The 24159-nt window shown below is 33.5% G+C and overlaps 5 protein-coding genes across 7 annotated transcripts; 2 read left to right on the top strand and 3 right to left on the bottom strand.

Annotated features, from left to right (window-relative positions):
• Positions 1 to 1066: 1066 nt before the first annotated feature.
• On the bottom strand, positions 1067 to 7267 carry LOC114876329. Its single transcript, XM_029187667.2, is given in 7 exon segments — positions 1067 to 1918; positions 2013 to 2243; positions 2590 to 2784; positions 3286 to 3387; positions 3666 to 3891; positions 7054 to 7094; positions 7097 to 7267. Coding segments are annotated over 7 exon segments (1122 nt in total). The 5' UTR covers positions 7199 to 7267; the 3' UTR covers positions 1067 to 1693.
• A 2690-nt stretch (positions 7268 to 9957) lies between these two features.
• LOC114876328 (DNA-directed RNA polymerase III subunit RPC5) lies at positions 9958 to 13278 on the bottom strand. The gene is made up of 7 exons (XM_029187666.2): positions 13135 to 13278; positions 12556 to 12812; positions 12115 to 12481; positions 11845 to 12043; positions 11568 to 11770; positions 11334 to 11497; positions 9958 to 11250 (listed from the first exon to the last, which is right to left on the bottom strand). The coding sequence occupies exons 1-7, from the start codon at positions 13183 to 13185 to the stop codon at positions 10983 to 10985; spliced, it is 1509 nt and encodes a 502-aa protein (XP_029043499.1). The 5' UTR covers positions 13186 to 13278; the 3' UTR covers positions 9958 to 10982.
• A 310-nt stretch (positions 13279 to 13588) lies between these two features.
• LOC114876326 (putative ATP-dependent RNA helicase TDRD12) lies at positions 13589 to 18077 on the top strand. The gene is made up of 17 exons (XM_029187663.2): positions 13589 to 13681; positions 13745 to 13929; positions 13995 to 14260; positions 14348 to 14547; positions 14627 to 14910; positions 14975 to 15139; positions 15233 to 15385; positions 15465 to 15617; positions 15686 to 15926; positions 15999 to 16142; positions 16227 to 16408; positions 16480 to 16605; positions 16681 to 16829; positions 16897 to 17067; positions 17150 to 17318; positions 17404 to 17583; positions 17652 to 18077. Exons 1-17 carry the CDS (start codon positions 13654 to 13656, stop codon positions 18057 to 18059), a joined length of 3204 nt encoding a protein of 1067 aa, XP_029043496.2. The 5' UTR covers positions 13589 to 13653; the 3' UTR covers positions 18060 to 18077.
• A 75-nt stretch (positions 18078 to 18152) lies between these two features.
• On the bottom strand, positions 18153 to 22712 carry LOC114876327 (zinc finger protein 62 homolog). Of its 2 annotated transcripts, none has more exons than XM_029187664.2 (14): positions 22515 to 22712; positions 21761 to 22028; positions 21559 to 21680; positions 21380 to 21501; positions 21153 to 21295; positions 20911 to 21079; positions 20413 to 20833; positions 20007 to 20344; positions 19592 to 19938; positions 19442 to 19515; positions 19130 to 19358; positions 18870 to 19042; positions 18521 to 18793; positions 18153 to 18403 (listed from the first exon to the last, which is right to left on the bottom strand). In XM_029187664.2, the coding sequence occupies exons 1-14, from the start codon at positions 22650 to 22652 to the stop codon at positions 18218 to 18220; spliced, it is 3003 nt and encodes a 1000-aa protein (XP_029043497.1). In that variant the 5' UTR covers positions 22653 to 22712; the 3' UTR covers positions 18153 to 18217. The 2 variants fall into 2 exon arrangements, with proteins under 2 accessions (XP_029043497.1, XP_029043498.1); XM_029187665.2 differs by having other exon boundaries at positions 20007 to 20341.
• On the top strand, positions 22632 to 24122 carry LOC114876331 (N-terminal Xaa-Pro-Lys N-methyltransferase 1). Of its 2 annotated transcripts, none has more exons than XM_029187670.2 (5): positions 22632 to 22712; positions 23154 to 23337; positions 23421 to 23607; positions 23671 to 23779; positions 23843 to 24122. In XM_029187670.2, exons 2-5 carry the CDS (start codon positions 23173 to 23175, stop codon positions 24069 to 24071), a joined length of 690 nt encoding a protein of 229 aa, XP_029043503.1. In that variant the 5' UTR covers positions 22632 to 22712; positions 23154 to 23172; the 3' UTR covers positions 24072 to 24122. The 2 variants fall into 2 exon arrangements, with proteins under 2 accessions (XP_029043503.1, XP_029043504.1); XM_029187671.2 differs by lacking the exon at positions 22632 to 22712 and adding an exon at positions 22720 to 23033.
• Positions 24123 to 24159: the final 37 nt, after the last annotated feature.

Raw genomic sequence — 24159 nt, 5'->3', positions numbered from 1 at the left:
CGAGAAATTAATGAGAAATGTTACAATAAGCTACAATAAAAAGTCGAACTGAAATAATGATTAATTATTACGTCTCAACGCCTCAGATGCTTACAAATCTGATATTAGAAATTCAATTCGACCTTACTCTTTCTAATGCAGTCATAAAAGTGCACAAAATGTTCCTAGAAATTGAGAAATTAATGAAAATTAGCGGGCTTGTTATGTGGCAATATGGTGGTTACAAGAATCGATGTTTATTAAATAGTAACGCACAAAATGTTACTAAAAATGATTAAAGAATGTAGTTCGAACCTTGCTCTTTCTGTTTCGCTCATAAAGTGTCATAAATTATTGCTGTATTCGGTAAAATTAATAAAAATTCAATGGGTGTTTAATGCGAATCGTAGTTACATTATTGCTACAATAATTCTTAATAACTAAGTAATTACAGGAGAAATGTGCACAAAGAAGATATGAGAAAATTCGGCATACATTGTTCTTTAAGAATCAATCGTAAAAGTTCACTTTTTATTAGCCGTAAATGAGTAATTAACGATTTTTGTATATCCTATATAACCTGTATATTTTCGGCCGGTCTACTGCGCAGCCGGTTCTGCGCATGTGGGCGGCTGACCACTGCGCACGCGCGAATTGTGCTACCTCTTTGCACATCCTATAATCCTGATACCAGGAGTACATTTCGAACCGTAGGTTCCCCCACTCCGCCACCCCAAAAATCATACCCCCACTTTCCACATCCGTTATCCTGCTACCAGGAGCATTAATTAAATTAAACATTTAATTTGAAAATCATTACATGGTTTTATTACTAATTACATTCATTAAAGTTATATGCACTTACCTTTTATTAATTTCTTCAGATCTTATTTATTATATTCATAGTTTTCGCAAATTTGATTAATTAAATTATTGATTTGATAATTAATTTAATATGATTAATTGAATTATTTCTTTTTCATTGATTTTAAAACTCAGTTCGCAAATGTAATACGTAAAAGCATAAGATCTATTGAATTATTTATGTATTTCAATGAAAAAAAAATGTATATGATTATGTTTCGCAACTTATATGTATTTTATTCCTTTTTATATTACATGCATATTATTTAAATTGTGAATTGACTATTTTTGCTCTCAAGAAAACATTTGTAACAGTGTCGTAGCGATAATAATGCTATTAAAAATAATACAATAACAATTTATTGGTCATCGCTATTAAACTAATATCGATTACATGTTTATACGTTAGCATGTTTGTTATATTATTAAAATCATTGATTATTTTTTGACAGATACATATTGAGACACACGTGTTGCTAAATTATACAATATTACGTAATTCTCATTTAATTAGTGTAATTTCATTTATAAATAAAACCGAATATAGAATCTGTGTATTAATTACACGAATTTAGAGGAATTTGAATTTACATTTGCTCGCGGTAATTAAGAATTTATATAAAATGATAAATGAAAAGATAGAATAATTTACATTCTACAATTAATCTACAGAATTATATAATTATAATTCGTTCGAATAAACATAGCGTTTATGTTTATCGTTATTCGTTGATAATTTCAACACGGAATGTATATGATGACATTGTTGCGATATAATTAACGACTGAAATGCGACGATGAGGGTGACGATGAATGATAAAATAATTGTCGAACGACGATGGATCAAAATTTACTCGTATTCCTCATCATCGGGTCGTACTTGAGGGAATCTTCTCAGAGCTTGATGTTGCTGCTGTTGGGGTTGTGGGCGTCTATGTTGAAGGGGTATATTTACCTCTTCAGGACTGCGGAAAACCTGATTGATCGGTAAACGAAATTGTGGAAGTCCCGTTGGTTGTGGGCGAGCTGATGGAGGAATACTATTCAAAGTAGCTGGCTGAGGACTAGAGTATATCTAAAAACCAATCATTTATACCAATTACACCATCTAACTTCATTCTAAAGGCGTATAAAATAAAAATAAAGAATCTCAAACAAGGAAGCCTTACTGCTGGTGCAGGACGACGGACTGGCGCAGACGAATAAGTGTCTTCAGTATCACGTTCGTCAGGATGAATATCTGCAGGGAAATATCTTTCACTGTATCTCAAGGTTACATTCGGTCTCGTCTCAGCTTCAGCCAAGTTCAATGGTTTGTAGAGGTACTCGTTCACAAAGTGATATTGGGAGCTCTTCTTGCAGTTTATGTCACCGCTCGGCGGCATGCAAATCAGGTGAACCTGTAATGCAAACATGTTAGTCGAACGGTAACGGCCTCGAAGTTGTTGAAGAGAAAGGTGTTTCATGCGATAGATAGACGTTAGCTTTATTTGCATCCTTGCCAGCGAGAAAAGGAGCGTAGGTTGATTACCCCGGAAACGCATAGCGATTGCCCCCGCTATCGGGAAACCGATCGCACGATTTATGATTGGCCTTACTTACCCGTTTCGCTGTCTATATAACAACGGAAGTGGCAAGGTGAAAACGTATGGGCGGGGTGAAATTCTGGATTTTTATAGTAGCGAATGCTTTCACCGAGATAGTTTCCATTATTATTAAATTAATTATGTTAAGACCTGACCTCACCTGATGGAACGTGAATCCTTCAGGACAAATCCAAGAGTGTTTAGCATTATCTTGACAATAGTGGAAGACCTCGCAGTTAAGATCTTCGTCAGCGTAATATCCAGTCTGCTTGTTCACGCAATCAAATTTACTTTGCGGCAGAAGAAGGGTCAAGCGATCCGGCTCCTCCTTTTCCTCCAGTTCTTCAACCTCGGCCTTCAAACACGTAACACGGTTAAGAGCATTGTACTTTAAAGGAAAGAAAGCGAGTCACACGCAAAATCAAGCGTTTACGTAAGATGCTCCCCTTTCTCAATTGCATTCTTTCAAGAAGAAAAAAGGAACACGGGTGCAACAAGATCAACCGGGCGATTTACCGCAGATGATTGCTTAATTTTGACGACCGTTCAGGGATAACGACGGACCGCGTAATTGTTAGAAATCACGCGATAAAAAAAAAAAAAGCACCAAGCATACCGATTTACTTCTTTACAAAGAAACATTTCTTTCTTCTCATCGTAACTGGTTATTACATAAGCCAGTTATTGTGTGGAACTGCAAACAATGGATGCAAGAATTTCTTATACTGCTTTCACTTATTGCAAGACGTACGTAGAATGACAATTTCACCTGCACCCACTATGACTCTCAGAATTTCGTCAACATATTGTGCGCATTATTGAGAGGGCTCCTTATAAAAGAGAAAATACCGCGTACCCGTGGGTTTTGCGATTGTCCTCCTCGAAGAATACCACGCGGTGGTCCATTCACCCTGATTGCCGTCTGATCCAATCCGCCTCCAGATGGTTTACGATACAACTGCGAAAACATTCAGAAAATTCTTTCGGTATCTGATCGTAATAATGAGCGTTCTTTGTACGCGATTACACGCAACGATAAACATGTGCGAACCGGTACATTAAATCTACGGAGAGCGATATATTTTTACGTAAGCTGTTGCATAACGCGTAACAGGTACACGCAATGCAACGCGTGATGCAACTGTTTATGCTGCGATTAATAATTATTATAATTCGAGCAAAAGAGAAGAGTAAAATTTAAACGAAAAATACCGCGAAAAAATTTGAATTACTTACGGGTTGCTGATTCGAGGGGTTCCGGTAAGGCGAGGGAGATGGCGTTGGCGTTACAATATTATCCTCGTAACTATTATCGCGAAAACCTTGACCACTGCTAAGGCTAGATGAATAAAGAGGTCCTAAACTGGAGGATTTCCCAGTAAAAGACACTCTTGGGTCTAAATCGTAAGAACCTTGCGCTGCTACGGTTGCAGCTAACGCTGCCAGACATAACCAATGCATTCTGCTAAAAGAAAAACGAGTTGAATGATTAATGGTCATCCTTCGAGATGACACGCGTGTTCTATGATATTAATAGAGAAAAGTAAGGAGATCGAAGACGAACACGTGCGAGGGAAAGTGACCATCTTCCATACAATCTGATTCACCGAGCGCGACGGTTAAATATGTATAATTTATCGTTGCAAGTTCGTTAGCGAACGGATTCTTGGCATGGAAATCAATCGAGAGAAGGATGTAAGTCATCCTTTGGAAAAGTGATATTTAATGATCTTCGTTGAAAGTACTTTACACACATCGATGACCCAGAATATTCTCGCGAAAGATGTTTACGGAGAAATGTAGTGAAACAGCATGGATCTCATGCACTGATTGCTATAGTTTTCATTCTTCGCACGCATCGACAGTGAATTTCATTGAAATTCCATTTCGTCTCGAAAATAAATCGTACAATCCCATCTCTGTCCCCTTGTAGAAAAGTAGAACAAACCTATTTGATCCTTTCGATGACAGCGCATTGTTTGGCTCGAAAGAAAGATGTGCATTTACACTCGAACGGATAATAGCCGTGGAAAGCACGTAACTTTCTAAGAGCGTAAAACATGGACAGTGGTTTCACGATTCGTTGAGGATATCTCGTTCGTAACGCGATGAGGATGATGCATCGCGAGAGATTCGATGCTTTCGATAAATTCGAAAGGTTCCATTTACGAAAGTGAACCGTATACTGCGGTGGAAAATTCTCGGGAGAAATTTCTTGCGACCGTAACAAATGTGAAAAAAAGTATCGCAAGCATCGATGGATCTAAACGCAAAACAAACTTTGCATCAGCTTTCTCTGTATGCACTAGGAATTTGCGGGTACATTTTTACCGACGTCAAATGAAATTAGTTACCTACCGTGACTCGTTTTCTTTTTAAGACGAAAAACAACCTGTCAGAGGAAACGCGAACCGCGCTAGCGTTTCCTGGATACAGTATAAAGGTCGAACGAAACCTGCTTTTTTCTTGTTTCATGAGACTTTTACGCAACCCGTTAGCTCGGCCCGGCTCTTGCGGGTCATCTTGTAATTCCAGCGGCTATTTACCCGATTAACCGGTCCATTTAAAGTACAAAGTGTTTAATAATTGGTCAGCGACGACTTACGAGGAGAAACGTAAGTTGTCGCTCTTAATGAGAATCCTGTCTTTACTAGGCACGAGTCCGCGAACCGGCCGGTCGATCGTTAAGTGGTCGGCTCGATCGGTAGCTCGAGTGAAAGTGAGAGGGCCTGCGTGTAAAAAATCCCTACCGGCTGAGAAAAATTGGAACGTATCTGTCTCGGGTGTTGCGAATTATGTTATGGTGTAAGAGCATGCAGATCGAGAAACAATATCGTCCAAGGTTCGCGCCTAGAAAGGACACCTCCTTCGAGAGGTTTTAATCCAACGGCTACGAAGAACCGTCAAGAATTCGATCGCCTGGTCGAGGCAACTTTTTTTTTTTCTTCTCTCATGCTACGTTTCTGTTTCAGTTTCACCGATATCTTTGAAACTTTCTCTATGATTGCACTTTGATGAACTTTGATAATTTCGTGTGGATTTCTTTGATTCTTTACGAAGGAATTACACCCTTTTGATTTGAAAATACACCCTCGAACAGTGGCGGCTCCTAGCTAAAATTAGTGGGGATGCTGCTCCAGAAAATTTTTTGCTTTTTTTTTAAAACCGGCACTGCGGGAGCGACAGTGTTCTCTCTCTGCGCAGCCTCGTGCGTAGCTTCCTATGTGCGCATGCGCACACGATCAAACACCATGCCGCTGGAACTGTGAAGCGCGCAGTTCCATACAAAGATTTTTATATCTTTTTCATAAACTGGGGAATGGCTACTGATATTAAGCTTAAGGATTATATATTGCACAAGTATAAAGAAAGAATTAAAAAGAAAGGACTCATTATATTAAATGTTATCGATAATATCAAGTGGAAATACAGGATGCTGCAGTTCCATAGTGCCTATACGCGAGCCGCCACTGCCCTCGAGGAAAAAAGATGTTAAATATTATTAAAAGCGAAGGGATTAAATAGAGCAAATCGTTAGAATCGGGTCAAATTACAAAAGTATGAGAAGTAAGTTGATCCACAGGGATTTCTCGAAAGATACTCTGAAGAAAGCAATTGCATAATAAAAAAAAAGAGATAGTTGTCGGGCAAGTACAAACGCCAGGAACGCGGTTGGGATAATATAATCAGTGGAGGGCACGCGTAACTGGTCGGCCAGACTTGAACATGCTCTTAAGGAAATCTGGAGCAAGTTTTATACTTGCGGCGACATTTTTCAACCCGGTGGAACAGAGATTGCGGTATTCGACTACTCTTGTAAATGGAGCCGCATTCGATGTCATGCTCCAGAATTTTAGGCATTCGAAATACGCCATTTTCAGAGAGCTTTCCATTGGCTAATTCTCTCAGAGTTTAACTAAAATACCTTATCCTACTGCTTACACCATCTACATTAACAAATACTTAATTAAAATAACTAACTTTTTGAATTCAAAGGAGAATCAATTTCAATTATCAATTACAAATTTTAAGAAAATAGTAAACTGTGAAAGAATTAAATGAAACATAGATTTTTCAATATTTATACTCGTCCAAAATCTAATCAAAAATTGAACAAACTGTTTTAATAAATATAATCAAAAGACTAAAGTATTAAAAACAAAATAGTCTATTCGAGGAACGAATCGCAGAGACTGAATATCTCATAAAATATGTAGTGTCGCATAGTAACGTTAATCCGCTAGAACAGCTAAGATTTTTCACGAATTCCTAACCGCAGTTCCCGATCGCCCTCGCACGACCGGTTCGCTTTTCCCCGTTTCTAAGGCACGTGCCGTCATTTCTGCTCCACCATGCGTGACAACGTTCGTTTCGCCAATTTTTCATCGATTTCCTCGCAGATTTATCCAGTGATTTTCAACGATAGTTCACTGATAGCGAATAGTAATAGAATCAGATCCATGGTGCACAGATAAAAACAGCCAAGAAATGCTTCATCGAATCTCCTGAAGAAGACACTTGCACTGTTTTCGTTCTCGTCACTGGTCCCGCGTCCCTCCTTGACTTTCCTCTTTCCTTTTTCAAATTTTTCTTTTTTTTTTTTTCTCGTTTTTACCCCACTTACCTGTCAACGAAGAAGGTAGAGGAGTAACGGCACGACGAACGAATTGACAACACTCAAGCTTTATCTTGGCCGGCCGGTTCTTCATTCTCTTATATAGCATGCCTCGCTGAAAGTTACCTCCACCAGTTAATATCTGGCTTCGCATCGGGGTAGTGGGAGACAATCTCTCGTTATATGGTAAAACAACGTGTTCTCCAAATCTCGCCTCCGCACATGATCATCTTAAACAATGAAAAGAGATCAACTATAATGCTCCATCCAATAAAATAAATTGATCTTAAAAGAAAAAAAAAGGACTGAAATATTATAACTGTTAACAAATACCTGGTTACATCAAATATCGAATACCTGTAATGATGTAATTAAAACGAAGGTGTGGTGCCTAGCATGTTTGACAGGCTGAACGCAATTTCCTTGGAGCCTGGATGAAGCGAGCAGTGATCTGATAAAAACTTTCTATGAAATATCTTGGTAGAATAAAATATGGTGTATTAAAATCATGCTTACCTACAAGAGACCACCCCCTTTTTTTTAATAAAAGAAAAAAGAATATAAAGGGAAAGTTTCTTCTCGTTTGCTTGAGTTTATATTCCTTCTCGTTTTGTAACAATTCATTGTTGGATCGAAGTTTTCTAATAGTAATGAAACCGGTCTTTGAAATGTGTTCACCGATCTTATCGGTGAACTATCGAAAAATTCTTCCTTGGCTATGCATGGCATTTCGCAAATTCTGCATGCTACGTACTCGAATCGTTAAAATGGTAACATCGAGTGAAATTTCGTTTCGGAGTAGCTTCTACTATTTTCACGGATGATGTACGAATCGCATTGCGAGATAAAATTGATTCGAGGCGTAAGATACAATTTGCGGTTCGAGGAAATCAAGTTGACAATGTTTGATAATGGTACTTTAAGAGAAAAAAGCATCAAATTCGCTGCACGCTCGAACGCAATTCTTACATCATCGATACCTCTGGTCTTTCGATACTTTTTACATTTTCTATGGACACACGTACAATCGTGATAGCCCAGAACCGATCGTTTCCGCAAAGTGCTTTCAATACCAATGGGGAACCAAACGAAATCGAGTGAAATGGCTTTCTACCAGGTGACAGACGAAAATTTCCTTTCGGTAGTAGGTCGACGTCAAATTTTACATCGCAGCTCGGGCTTTATTTGCATTCCTCGAACGTGACTTTAATTCTGACATGCAACCAGGAACTTTTCATTTCGAAGACTGCACATTTGTCTCATCTTCCACTTCCATCATTTTCCTCTTGCTATAATTTTCTATTCTTCTTATTAAAATTCATGAAAGCTCATCTCGAATGATTCCTATTTATCCAAGAAAACATTTCATTAGCAGAATTCGGAGAAATTCGTCGCGTCTTGAAATATACTTCTTCGAGATTACCTTTTTATAGCTGCGCTTTTGCACATAAACTTTAATTGCTTTTCACCTAAATCGCGAGTTTCTCAGTGTGCCATTGAATTGTCGAAAGTAGGTTGTATTATCTGTGCTCGATTCCATCACCTTTCTTGTAGAACGCGTGTTTTCTACACCTTGCTACGTGTTTTAAATCAGCTTACGCGCCGAAATAATGTTTTATGAATGAAACAAACCAGTTCTACAATGAAACCCATGTTTATGGTACATACAAATGAAATCGGAACAAGAGAGACGATCGATGACCACCGAGAAACTTTCGATCTCTTTTTTCTTTCGCGTGAATCCTCGAATCGAACGCGCTACTTGGCGTGTAATTTATGAAAATCGTATGGAAACAGATCGGACTTTCTTTCTTCCAGGGACTCCCATCGAAGGTCATTGTTTGAACCGAACGGATATCCAGGAACGATCGACGAGATTGCTGAACGTTCGTCGTTCACTTTCTTTCCATTTCTTCGCTACTCCTCAGATTATAGGTGCCATCGACGTTTCCTCTTCTTATCGGCGAACCGTGCAATTCCGTTACCTTTCCTGCAATTTCTTGCCGAGTAAAACCGGTGGATACCTGAAACATAAAGAGATATTAGAAGAAAAGAATAAAACGCTGAGTAGAAATGAAGGAAAACCGAGACGAGAGCATAAAAATGTTCTTAATTAATTTTCTAATCTGTCTCTATGCTTCTGTTGCAAAGCTTTTTAATATTTTAATACAGAGCAGGATGTAATTGAAATGGAATTAAAATCTGGTCACGATTCATTAAAAAAGTCAGCCTTATCATCCTATAGGTGTGGTTCTGATAGAGTAACAGATATTTCGGTACTTCGAATGTATAAATGCGTATGAAATACTTTCACCGACTGACTACAAGAGAAAGTGCGTTCGCCCCCTGTTCCGCCCCTATGATACGCGAATGCGATCGTTAAAGAGGGAAACGAGATAGTTAATACTTTAATTAAGCGAAACATTGTATTCTGACCGCAGAGCTCGATTACCTCATCTCATTCAATCGTTTTGGCTTTCCTTCTGCATACCTTACTTAGAAAATAATTACCATATTTGATGAATGATTTTCTTCTATAATATATCCTTAACTATTTAATAAGAAATGTAAAATACATACATTTCTTTTACAATATAAGATAGTATTACAGCGGCAACTATTTTTTATCCTTCTTATATATATATTTTCCAATGATTTCACAATCGATCAACGTATATTTCCTTTTTAAATGACTTTCCCGTAAAAAAGGCTTAGCTCATTCTTGTTTTGTAAAAAGTACAGAGTTGCTGTTAGATTAGTGACTACATTCTCTTTTCATGATATATGCACGAGCAACATAATATACTTGAAGTATAGTGTGCTTTATAAACACTTCAAGGATAATGGTATTACTAGTTTCTTACACATAGGTGTGCAAGTAATGAAGTTTCGAGCATCGGACAACTCTAGATGTAATCATAATTTCACGTCGAGAAAGACGTATTTTATTATAAACACGTTTTGCGTATAAAGAAGGAGGATAAATAGTTGCATAATACGCAAACGGCATTAAGGACTAAACGAACTAGTATCGAACAAGTAATTCGGAAAACCACATGCTGATATGTGTACTATGTACATGTATACATTGCTTGGCATTAAATATATTTACATAGCTATACTGATTTTTTTAACTATTTCCTGCTCTTACACAGGTGCTACTTTCTACACAGATTAAAGGTGTCTCCTAGAATGCGATCACGTTCCTAAGATTACTTTTCACTAACTACTTTGCATCTAAGAAACTGTGTGTTTTCGATTATTTCATAATTCAAGCTTAAATAAAGCATAAAAATTATCCATGGAAATACCTTTTTCAATTATACATACATACATATGTACAATATCAAATACCGCAGTAATAAATACAGTATACTATTGATTCTGGTACTTTATACATATATTTCTACCTAAAGTTGATCACGATTTCAGATTTCTCATCATGTTACCCTTTATTCGTAAAAATATTTTTAATAAAATAAAAAACATCAGTCATTTTTCAGTCAGTGCTTTCGGTGCGACATCGGTCAACGATGCGCAGAAAGTAACTCTTGGAAAAGATAAATGAATGCTTTCTACAACTCCGTTAAAGTATCTGATTGCTTATTCACCACTGACAGCATAACGTGTGCCAATGAACATTTCACAATGATCGCGTGATTGGATAAACGTTTATGTTTCTGTATATTTAAATTAATATCTTTTAAATTGAAATCAATTTCCAAAAACCAAAAACTGTAAAATTCTTATTTTTTCAAACGAACAGTCGATACTGTCGTTTTCTTCATCCATCACTTGAGACTAGAAAATATTTTACTTAAGTCGTTTAAAATATACAATTATACTGTGAAGTTTTGGCAGTGTATCAAAGCAGACACGATGTAATAATATGTTATCAACACGTAGAAGCATACATTTCAATCGCGCATCAACTTTGGTCACGTGGTTTCTGATACTTTACGAGATCGAATAGTCTTTTTATGTTTCACTGGCTCTGTCGCGCTATCGTTATCCGACACGGAAGAATCCCTTAACGTTTTCCTTCCGCGTCCTACGTTTCGTTCTTCGTTTTCGGACCCAATAGATTCTCTGTTCGATTTCCGTCTTTGACGTTGCGGAATTTGATTTTGGACTTCCATAGCTTCGCGAAGATACTTCCGTTTCGCTTCCCAAAACATTTCTTGTCTCTGAGCTATTTCCGGATATCTATAGAAAAAGTTACACTAGTAACGAAACATAATTGAGCCGAATTTAAAAACTAAATAGTAAGAAAGATATTGCTATAGTACCTTTCACTAAATTCTTTACAAGGTGGAATTATTAAACGCCATCCCTTTTTTGGTTCGTGTATTGCTAAGTTTGTAAATATTTCCTTAATTTCATCGGTATGCAATTTAATAACCGATGCAATTGTTTTTCTATGTAGGTACTCGTGTTCGGTGAATGATAATAACTGAAACCGCCTGTTCTTAGTACATTCATAAATGTATACATTTTAAATATTTTAAGTACACCATACTTACAACATAATCTCTAGCTCTACACATAAGTTCCGCAGGAATTCCGTTATACGATGAAACGGTATCCTTTGCATATATAAGTTCACTATTTACAATCCAGTTCCCCTGAACTAAAACTGCTACCTGTTGCAAATACTTTAACACAGCTGTTGTTTCTTGTTCTGGTGATAGAATTAATCTTAACTGTGCAAAGGACAAAACTTTGGCTGTAAAAGAAGAGCACTGGAATCAATACATAATAATTAAAAACCAATGTGTACAATGAGTTAAAACCATTTACCATCTTTCATAAGAGTCCTAATCTGATCAAGAAGAGATAAAGTTCTAATATAATTAAGAGATGTTGTACAACTAGAGACATCTGTTTTTAGCTCTTCTTTCATTGGTGGTGCTAGTAATTCTAAATATTGCTGATTTGATAGATTTAATGTATTTACAGTTTCATCTGTGGTAGAACAGAACATTTCCAAACGTGTAAGCTGAAAATATACATGTTTTTATTATAAGTACAAGAGACTATATAGTAATATAATAAATTGAAAATATTTACCTCTGCCTGTGTGGCATTTGTTGGAATATAATTGGTATGAATCCATCTTTCCCCTAAACTTTTTTGAGTATGATGCTGAAAAGATTGCTCTTGCATCTTTTTCATAAAGTCTGGTTTCTGTCTAGCAAAAGATACAGTGACTTGTTTTGAGGCTTCTTCTTCTTCCTCAATTTCTTCACCCATATTTTTAGCTTCATCTCTAACCCTTTTATCACTTTTATCAAGATAACTAAATTGTGGACGCATCTGAATGACTCCTTTCAAAGGTGTTATATGTAATTCACCATCTTGAAAAATACCAACTGCATAATTTGAACAGTTAGGCAATGCTCGAGAAGATTGCAAGACTGTTTTATCCATAAAATTACTGTAACATGAAATGCATATTATATGGTACAATGTAAAGAAAATAAATGATAAATTAAATAATTTTTTAAATACCTATCAAATGCCTTCTCATCCTCATCTTGATCACTCTTTGCCTCTCCATCCGCATTTATTGCAATTTGTTCTCCTTTACTTTGGTCATAATTGACGCTTTGTGTATCAATTGCCACCTCTATAAGAACCTCCTGATTTTCTGGTTTTATAGAACTTTTTAGGAAAGTTGCATTATCATAGCCCTCTCGAGCCGGACGAACCGGGTATTGAAAAATAAATAATTTATCAGCAAGTGTTTTTGAGAGGAAGACTGGAATCTAAAAAAAATACATTTCTTCTTTTTTTTTTATCTTTAAACGCATGATTTGATCGTTATATATTTCTTCTTTTAATTAATTTAATTATTCGATGAAACAATGTATTATTATATACAATTATGAATCGATTGCAAATAACAAAGAAAGTACAAAAATGCGGTGTAAACCTATTTGAATGCCACGACAATAAATAATGATATCTTGTTTGTTACGGTTACAAAAATTTACATTATATGTAGTAAAATGTATACACTGTGTACACATAACCTAGAATTAATCTAAAATTAAACAATTAGAATAAAAGGAAAATTGATTTACGCACCTCTTTAACCACTGGATCATTTTCATTTTCCATAGCATTTATGCTAGACATTTAAATATTATTTGTACCTTATTACTTGCTTCCTGAGTACGTTCTGATCAGTGTTGATGCACTGAACTTCATAGACCACGTTTTTCAAGTAGATGTTTGAGATAAAATGTCAGTAGATATAGATAATATGTATATCTGTATCTGCTGGTTATGTATTTGTAAGAGTAGACATTTAAATAAAACATTTACATAAATTGCCATTTATTGTTGATTACTATTGTACCAACCTTCAACAATAATTATAACAAAACATCAGATCATTTGTTTTTAATACTCACTTTTATCTATAAATCATAGATCAGTGTGATTGAGACCTCTAGATCCATATTTATCCATATCTAATTTATGCGATGTTAATTTACCGTAACTCTTTAATACAAAAATAAACAGTATTTGTATTTTCTTTTACATGGTTAAAAACAAATTGTCTAACACATTTTTAATTGTAATTGTTAATCAGAAACACAAATGGATCATCAAAATTTTATTAATGAAGGTTATTATAAATTTATATTTTTACTTTTCTATGATTTATACATAAAATGTTGATTTTTTACAGGTACTGTGTTACCTCTCACAGCAACATTGATTCAAGTAACAAATGTTTTAACACCATATATTATGAGAATTTCTGAGGTAAAAGGGTACAAAGAAAAATTACATTTAATTAGCAAGAAACTATCAATGAAAAGAGGAATACTGTTTGATAGCAACGCAAAACTTACAAAACCAAAACTAGGAGATGTAAGATTTTAAAATTATACTATTGAATTAACTAAACTAGATAATGAATAACATTATATTTTTAGATGGTTGTAGTACCCAATAAATTAGACATGGAATTAGATACCTGGCTGTGTAGAGGATATATATCTAATATTGCAGAAAATTTAAAAGATACATATAATGTTTTTTTACCTGATCATGGTATTTCAATTCTTCTACAAAGAGAAGACTTTATCATATATTCACCTGATTTAATTACAGAAGAATATTTAAGTTATACAGTTGGTTTGTATAATATTTTACCTGCTGTTGTAGACAATGATCCAACAACAGATAAGAAAGTGTTAATGTATGAATCAATTAAAATTCATTAATATAATCAATATAAAACATTTGTACAAAACATAAAGAATATTCATTTTATATGTATCTCAAGAATTTTAGAGGAGTGGAGCAAGTCAGCCATTCAATACACAAGAAAAGTAATAAGCATATCAGATGCAATTTATTTTGATCACTTAGGATCTGATGAATGTGATAGACCTTATGGTGAATTTTACCTCATTATTGACAATAATGTATTACGCTTAAGTGATGTTTTAACTTTTAATAATTATGCCGTTTACCTAGACAATGGTAAAATATAAATATCTCATTATTAGTATTAAATTATGTTTTAAATTTATTTAATATTTAATATTTTATTTCTACACAGACTTATTAAAGGTCATAAAAAATCCCAAGAGTTATGAAATGTTAGATAAAAAGATGATTGATTCTGAGACTATATTTTATATGAATATTAAAAGAGAATGTAAGACTATTAATGAAAATCAGAAACACAAAGAAAAGTCTGTTAAACCTTCTTTTCTTAAAAAGAAGAAACACATACCCATTGAAGTTGAAAGGGACCAAGAGAAAGTATTAATTTATACAGAAGATAAGTGTGAATACTTAGATTCCACTTTAGATGCAAAATTTCCTCTTGAAATACACAAGGTATAATTTTAAAGTAAAATAATTATTAAGATTTAAAAAAAATAATTTACATTATACTTTCAAGGCTTGGAGATCGTTAGTAAATTCATCAAGGCCCAGAAAAATTCAATCATATATTTGGCCTGCTATAAAAAAGGGTTTAGATGTTATAGCAGTTGGAATAGCAAAGTCTGGCAAAACTTTTGGATATGCATTTGCATTGTGTGGACTACTTGTAACAATCCAAAATGTAAGAACATTTGATTTAAAATAATTCATTATCTTACCATTAACAGCTATACAAGAGGGTACCTAAAAATTTCTATAATTATGTTTATAACAGCTTCCTCAAGGAGTAAATCCATCTGCATTGATATTATGTTCATCATCATCTGAGGTATTAGAAGTACATTATTTGTGTATGGAATTATTACAAAGCTATAAAAATATTAAATCTGTTGCTGCAATTAATGGCAAACCAGAGAGATCATTAGTGGTAAGTCAATTGTTCAAATAATATTTTTGAAATGAATATATAAATAAAAATACCTTTAAATTTGCTATATTTTTCTTAGGCTGAAATGTTTAATGGATGCCAGATTTTGATTTCTACACCAAGATTTTTGGCACGTTTTTTGGATCAAAACAGAAAATTATTAAATTTTCAAAATCTTCGATATTTAATTTTGGATGGTGGTGACATTATTTTGGATAAATATTTTGATTCTGTAAATATTTTTAAATTGTCGGTTATAACTTTATGTATTGCAAGTATAATAAAAAATATTATTTTTAGATCAGTAAATTATTTAAAAAGCATAACATTATTTGTAATAGAGAAGATAAACATAATGAGATAATGTTACAAATTATAGTGACCGCGAAACATTGGACACCGTATCTAAAAAGAATTGCCTATATTTTAATGAATAATCCATATATATGTATAACATCATTTATAGAAGCTGCAGTTTTCAAATCCGTATGTCCAAAGGTTTATCTAATGAATTCTAAGAGTAGAGATGAAAAACTTTTAGGTAAAAATGAATTATTTCAGAAATTTTTAACTACTTAATTGAATTAAATAATTTACGATCATTTTATTATAGGTCTATTAGGTAATGAATATTCCAAATCGAGAACTGCAATAGTTTGCACAAATAATGAGGAGGCTGAAAAATTACATAAATTTTTAGCGAATTGTGCAGAAACTCTTTTAATTCATGAAAGCAACAACTTTGCTCATTTACAAGGTAAGAAATATGTCAAGATCAAGGATGTATTGAAATTTTAATTACATGAGCAATTAATGATATGGAATATTTTTCTGCAACCAGGTATCAAACGATGTTGGAATACGAGTGTGCATGGTTCTTATCCGATTTTGATATGCACGGATGATGTTTTATCAGATATAAGCATTACGAATGTAACGTGGTTGATACACTATTCAATTAATATGCATTATAGAACTCGGTTTAATTACCGATTTTCAACGTTACTAGAAAATTTACAAATGGTATATTACTTTACAATCATAAAAGTTAAAATAGTTTCATTAAAAGTAATGAATTTTTCAAAATTTTTAAGGAACGCTGTACTTGTAAAGTAACTATTATAGTGGATGACAATAGTGACATCCAATTTTTAAGTATAATTAAAATATTGCAACGTATGAATGTTCTGATTCCTCAATATATATCAGAAAATATCGAGGTATTGATTAAAAAACATATGTATCGTCAAATTTATTTAAAGAAAAATATTACACATACTAACACACCTTTTTAGTTTATAACAGCTACTTTAGACAAGAAAAAAGAAAACTATCCAATCTGTGATAATATAAAATCTTGGGGATTTTGTAGTAAACAGCATTCTTGTATATTCAGACATAGAATAATTCCTGAAATTGATGCACCAATTACTGATATTCAAATGTTAGTAAAAACTTTTACTTACAAATTAGTTAACAATGTTCAATTACTAATGTTTTTATGATTTTAGAAATGACAAGGTAAAATTCAGAGTGGTGAGTGTGCATGATGTAACACATATTTCTGCCAGAGTTGTGTCATATATTAAATTTGATACAGAAGAGGAAATAGAATTCTCTAATGTAGAATACATGCACATTACTATGAAAATTCAAGAATTTTATTCATCTGTAGAAAACAGGTTAATATATTAATTTTGTAAAAACAAATTAATCAAAATATTTGTAATGTATTTTTTATATTAAACTTACATATTACTGTAGAAAGAGATCTGACACGGTAGAAGTGGGATGTATATGTGGTTTAGAAGAACCAGTAGACAGTTTCAAAAGAGTTCAAGTGCTACATATTATAAAAGACGAAGAAACAGGAAATCCGAAGTTTGTTGATGTAAGATGTATTGATAATGGAATGATTTTAACAAAATTGAATGTAAGTGTTGAAATATACCACTTGGATAATAGTAAAGAAAAATATAATACAACTAATGTTTAATGTATTTTTTTTTTTATATCAGGCATACAGGTTGTTATACATACCAGAAAAATTTGTAAAGTATCCAGTACAAGTAATGGAAGTATTTTTAGTTGGTATAGCTCCACACGATGAGGAATATGTTTGGAATAATTGTGCGACTGACGCAGTGTATCAATGGTTTAAAGAAAATATTGATGAAAAATCTTATGTAATTGGAACGGTAAACTGCTTTTTTCATTCATCTTTACAATTTTCTACAAGTAAATCATAAAAGAATTAAATGAACAGGTAAATTTACATCTGGGAAACACAATATGGGTGAACACTTTGGAAATTGGAACAAAACTAATTGGATATAAAGATATAATTGGTTCTTCCCTAAAAACAGAGTTATTAAATAAAGATCATGCAGTTGAAAATAATAAACACTTACATGAAATGTATCAGCTTTGCAAAAGCGCTGGTTTCCTGGATATCAATGGATATAATCTCAGTACATTAATAAATAAGAATTCACAAACTTGTCCAGTAAGTAATTATTCTGTACAATTGTTAAAGATTATAATTCAAAATAATAAATATTTTAATGGTTTATTACGTGTAAGTATATGTACATATATGCACATGCTTACGCATATCCACAACATATATATATATATCAAACGTTTGTTTTCCTCTATAATTCATTTTTTATGAGTTGCTCTGAACTGTTATTATTTTGAAAATTAAAATATTTCTCTTTAAACCTACCGAATGAAAATAATATAAGAAAAAACTTATGTTTTAATTATGTTTCGAGTAACCTAATATAAGATTTAAAAAAACTATTTATATAAATTTATAATGTTAAAATTTTATACAATAGTCAGGTACTCAGAAGCAAGGTGCATCGGATCAACGTGATAAGAAGCAACTAAACGAACTTTCTGACCATCTTGTGTCGTGAATTCAATCGCTTGTTCGTTTTCGGTAATCCCTGACTGCTCGGTTTCCTCCATTTGATTGATCGTGGCAACAGCATTTGCATCTGTATCTTCATCCTACATTATATAAATTAAGCTGCGTATTATATTTAACGACAATGTTCAGTGAAATAAATATATTATATTTTTGCACCGTGTTTAACAATTAAATGTATTAATTATTTAAAACGTTACCTCCAATGTCTTTACAATTGCTTCTGCATCTGTTTGTATAGTTGAAATATTTTTCACTTTTGGTTCAATCGTATTAGAAATGTCCACGTCTTTTGCATCAGAATTTTGACTAACGTGCATACTTAATGGCGTTGCTAATTCATCGGTAATCGCTCCCGGATGAATTCTAATTTCTTGCCCTTCGTTAAGTTGATTAACGAATTGACTCTGAGATAAAAGCTGTCGGGCATCTTGTATCGAAAGAGGAATCGGATTACCTTCCTCGTCTGTAATCTGTAAATATCATTGCTATCTCGTTTCTTCTCTTTACTAATTGTTTGCAATTCTTAGACATTTTATTTATCTTTACCTGAAGCTGAAGATCTGATTCCGACAGTTCAACATTTATTCGATCAGCTGAATTATTATTCGCATTGGCATGAGGCGAATTAGAAAGTATACCATTATTCTCAACGTTTAAATGTGATAATGCTGGATTTGTATTCGTTTTTTCTTCCTTATTTCTCATTATTCCAGCATCAACTACACCAGAAAACAATATTACCAATATCAACTTGATCATTAAAAGAATTCTATCAAATCTGATACTATGTAAGTAACTAGCTTTACCGAAATGTAAAGTCCGTGACTGATTAGGATCATCTGGATCTTGATACGATACATAAATAATTTGTTGAATACCATCTCCAGATGTATCATCCGCTGTAATAACTTGAGCCATTTGATCGGTTAAAGAATGTTCATCGGATTCCTGAGAACTCGGTAAAATTTGCCAGACTTCACCGATCGGAGATCCTTCTATTTCCCCTATCGCAGAAACTTTTGTTTCTCTGTGTACCTAAAAGCAGCTCAATAATAATTTCACATTATTGTACATTTCTAAAATCAGAGAATTCTTATTAATACCACTTAAATTCTTACCTTTTTATGTTTCGTTAAATTCGAACAATCTGCAAACGTTTTTCCACAAACATCACAGGAATAAGGTTTTTCACCTGACAAATAAAAAGCCTTTAAATATGATTGAACACGTTTAGTAAACATATTAGTGAAAATCAATAAAAATCATACCCGTATGCAGACGAAGGTGTTTTTTTAAAGCCCATTGTTCTGTAAAACCGCGATTACAATGAGCACATTGAAACGGACGTTCTCCTTTATGTCTACGCACATGGCATTTCCATGTATCTTTATGCAAGAAACATTTTGCACAGAATTCGCATTTCCATGGACGTTCGCCGGTATGTCGTTTAACGTGAAGCTTAAATTGCGACGAGGTGGTAAATTTTCTTCCACAATAATCGCAACAATAAGGTTTCTCTCCAGTATGTATCCGCATGTGTTCTTGTAAATTCCCGTTTTGTGAAAAACTTTTATGACATACCTCACACGTATAAGGTTTATGACCCGTGTGCCACCTAAATGTGAAATTATTCGTTTATTTACTTGTTTGTTAATAATCGAATTTCTGTGTTCTTATAATAACCTGTAATGGAGCGTGAGACTAGTTTTATGCGCAAACTGTTGTCCACAGATTTCGCAAAAATATTTTTTTTCGCCTGTATGGGTGGATTGATGATTAATTAAATTTGCTTTTGTTTTGAAACTGGCATTGCAAGATTTACAGATGTACGGTCGATCATCCGAATGCACAAGTTGATGACGTTGTAACAGTTGCTTGTGTTTAAAACTTTTCCCACATTTGTTGCAAACAAATCGTCGACCATTATTGTGTTCCGCTTCCTTATGATATACCACAGAACTCGGATGATTAAGTATCTTTCCACATATATCACAAGGATATTCTTTCTCTAGTTTATTCTTCTAAAATAATGATAAAAATTATTCAATATTCGTTTCTCTATTTACTTACAGTATTTTTATTCGCTTACCTCGTGTATGGCCATATGAGTTTTCAAAGCTGTCTGTTGGGTAAAACTCTTACTACAAATAGTACAAATAAATAATTTATCACGTTCGTGAACCATTTTCAAATGTAAATCGCAAGTTTGCTTCGTTTCGAATAATTTGTCGCATTGTTCGCATGAAAATGTTTTCTGAGAATCGGAATTTTCCGATGATCTGTTTGTATCTTGTTCTTCCGGCAGAGTTTGTTCAAGTACGTTAGATACGTGTTCTTCTTCAGGATAATGACGTTTTGATTCGGAATCTGATTCTTGAATATGTTCTAACTTTTGATACATACTGTCCCCAGTGTGATGCGTTGTTTTCTGATGCAATTCTAAATTTTCCTTATTTGTAAATAACTTTTTGCATTCTGAACATTCGTATCTTATTCCTTTGTGAAAACTCCTAATTATCAAAAATAGTTGAATTACTTTTACTGAAAGTCATGTAACATATATGATTAAATAGATTCGTTTATTTACTTGTGCACGATATATCTACTGCGTTGAAGAAATCCTCGGCCACATAACTGACATGTAAATTTGTTTTTTCGACGGCGTAATTTTGGCCGACCTCGACCCCTACCTCGATTAACTACCACTAGTTCTCCTAAATCCTTCCCTTCCTCAGATTCTAAATGCCCAATTATTTCTGAAATGAACGTATAAATGATTCTTGAAATACAGTTACTGCATATCTTAATTCGAAACTCCACAACATTTACCTTCCTGACTATCAGGAACAGAAATATTCAATTGTTCCTCGGAATCTTCAAAATTATCGGGTTCATCGTCATCCTCTTCGTCAATTACGCCTTCTTCTTTGTATATTCTTTCTAATTCTTTGCCCTGAACCGCCTCCATGTATCTACGTCATTCCATACTATTATAAATACACGTATTATAACAATCATGGTGAATACTTCGAATTGCTTCTGTTTTAAAAAAATACCTTTTCGGAACCTTACGCTTCCTCCGACGTCTACCATCCCCGTCCAAATCATCTGTTTCTTCCTCTTGTTTATCTTCTTCTTCTTGACTAATCCCTTCCATTACTTCTCCTCTCCCTAAATCCTATAATTTTATATTTAAAACAATACCGAATCAAGAACAGCTGTTACTTCTACTAACCATAGACATGCTTTCTGCATGAGATTTCGGCGGACGTCCTCTCTTTCGTTTCGGTTTATTCAATCCTTCCATTTGCAAACTCATTTCATGTTCGGCCGCGTACATAGAACCATCTGGCATTACTATTAACAAATAATTTAGTTAGTGGTTTTTTAATTAGAGACGCGCAAGAACCTGAAAATTCGACTAATTCAAATATTACTTTTTATTATAATTTGTTGTTCAAACTGATCTTCCTCGTTGTATTGAGAAACGTTATCTAACTCTGATGATTCTGCCATGCCTTCTGTTTCTTTTTCAACACGAAGCCGCTCTCGTTCGACTTTACGTTGTTCTTCTACTTGATGCTTCCACAACTCACGAATTTTCCTTTGACCATCCACCAATAACTCGAAGAACTGTATCGTTGCCTCCAGTTGTATATTGCAACCAGGGCATATGGTTCGTGGTAGCTTACCATCATCTCGAATCTGAAATTAAGATTGTATAATAATAATTTGTTTTATATAATTTATAGAATCATAACCTCTAAAGAAAATTAATAAATTTTATATATATATATTATCTTTATTATTCTGACAACAGAAAGGATCCTGTTACAGATCTGAAATCCTGCACACTCTGAATGAAAATTTATTTTCACTGGATAAATTGGTACCGAAAAATGTTGAAGCTAAGTCTTAGAACAATTAGTAATTAATATATGTTAATGTAAATATACATAATGTTGATTATAAGCATGACTGGAGTATTTATTACCTTTTAAATATTTTATGAAGGAAGAAATTTTTTCACACCCACACAAAATTTTTACATAGCACAATAAACTTTCTTATAAAAAGCAACATAAATAATAACAAATATCATTAGGAGGAAACATGAAACATTTGAGTCAGGTAGTATTTGTGTACAAAGTAGGAAGTCAAGTTAGAGTCTAATATTTCGAAGATTCATACCTTGAGTGGCAAGTACCGATTGACCATAGAACTCAAATCTGGATCTTCGGTATCATCCATGTAAAGTAACTCTCCATTGCCGTTATCTTCCGCACATAATCGACAAATTGTTGAATCATAAAGGCGTACTTCTGCCATGATCCTAACGGAACTGTTTGCCTACGACTAACATCGATTTTATCCTAACCAAACTGACCAGTAAGTACATACGTATAATTCCTATATACTGTGTATTTTAATTACATGCTATGTAATCTTTACTTAAAAATTGTATCTTTTAATGCTTGTGTCATAAATAAGCAAGAGATTTCTTATAAATAACATTTCTTCGTAATAAAATTCTCTCTTTAAAATTTGGGTGACTTTTATATGCGATATCGATTCCTTGTCGATGTTTCGATTAAATCGAACGAACAGTATATCGAAATTTTGTAATCGACAAGTCGAGTATCGATAATATCCATATTTTGTTAGATATCGATAATGAAATGTAAATATACTTCGATTGATCATTGATTGGTAAATTTTAAAATTATTTATCTTCTTTATAAATTCATTTTAAAATTATTTTATAAATTCACGTGACCTACATTATTTTAACTATTTATCCATTTTGATTTATCGCTCTTGAATCGGTAGGATGTAATATTATTAAACAATGGAAAAGGAAGAAAATATAGTTGAAGAAAATGGATTTTATACCGCAGCTGCCGAATACTGGGAACATATTCCACCGACGGTGGATGGAATGCTGGGTGGCTTTGGATTTATTTCTCAAATTGATATAAAGGGTTCCACAAGATTTCTGAAATCTTTATTCGAAGTATGTGTCAATGACTACTGTTCACACGTTTGTTGATCATTTCTTTCAAAGACTTTGTTAATGAAACTTTGACTTTATTTCAGTTAAAAACTCCACCGTCTCGAACATACGCGCTAGATTGCGGCGCGGGCATAGGAAGGATAACGAAAAATCTATTATTAAATCACTTCAAACATGTTGATTTAGTGGAACAAAATTCAAAATTTGTAGAAGTTGCAAAAACGTGTTTAAAAAATTATTCTACAAGAATTGGCAACTATTATTCTATTGGTAATATTCCATTGGTTTATTAACCATACAAAAAATATTCAATTAATTGAGTCACATTTCAAGGACTGCAAGATTTTTGTTTTACCACTAAGAAGTATGATGTCGTATGGTGTCAGTGGGTTTTGGGCCATTTAAAGAAGGATCATTTAATAGAATTTCTAAAGAAGTGTTCGTAAGTACATATTCAGTTGTTATAAATTACAAAGGACTATTATGTATCATAACTTCTCTACAGGATGGGTCTAAAATCTGATGGTTTAATCGTGATCAAGGAAAATGTAACAACTTCTACAAACTTAGAAATTGATACAAAGGATTCATCTGTGACAAGACCTCTGTCTGAATTTTACAGCATATTTGAGGAATCTGACTTAATGTGCATCAAAGAAGAACAACAACATAAATTTCCACGTGGATTATACCCAGTTTATATGTTTGCTTTGAAACCCATTAATAAATCTTGAATTTGTTAAAAATATTAAATAAATTATTTTACGATTTGTACGTCTTATAAATTGTAGTTTTCATTATTACAAATTTAAGCATCGTTTA

This window comes from Osmia bicornis, chromosome 10 (assembly GCF_907164935.1).
Source record: "Osmia bicornis bicornis chromosome 10, iOsmBic2.1, whole genome shotgun sequence".
In the NCBI taxonomy this organism is placed as follows: domain Eukaryota; kingdom Metazoa; phylum Arthropoda; class Insecta; order Hymenoptera; family Megachilidae; genus Osmia; species Osmia bicornis.
Note: the sequence above shows the minus strand (reverse complement) of the source record. Positions and strands in the feature narration are given on the sequence as shown.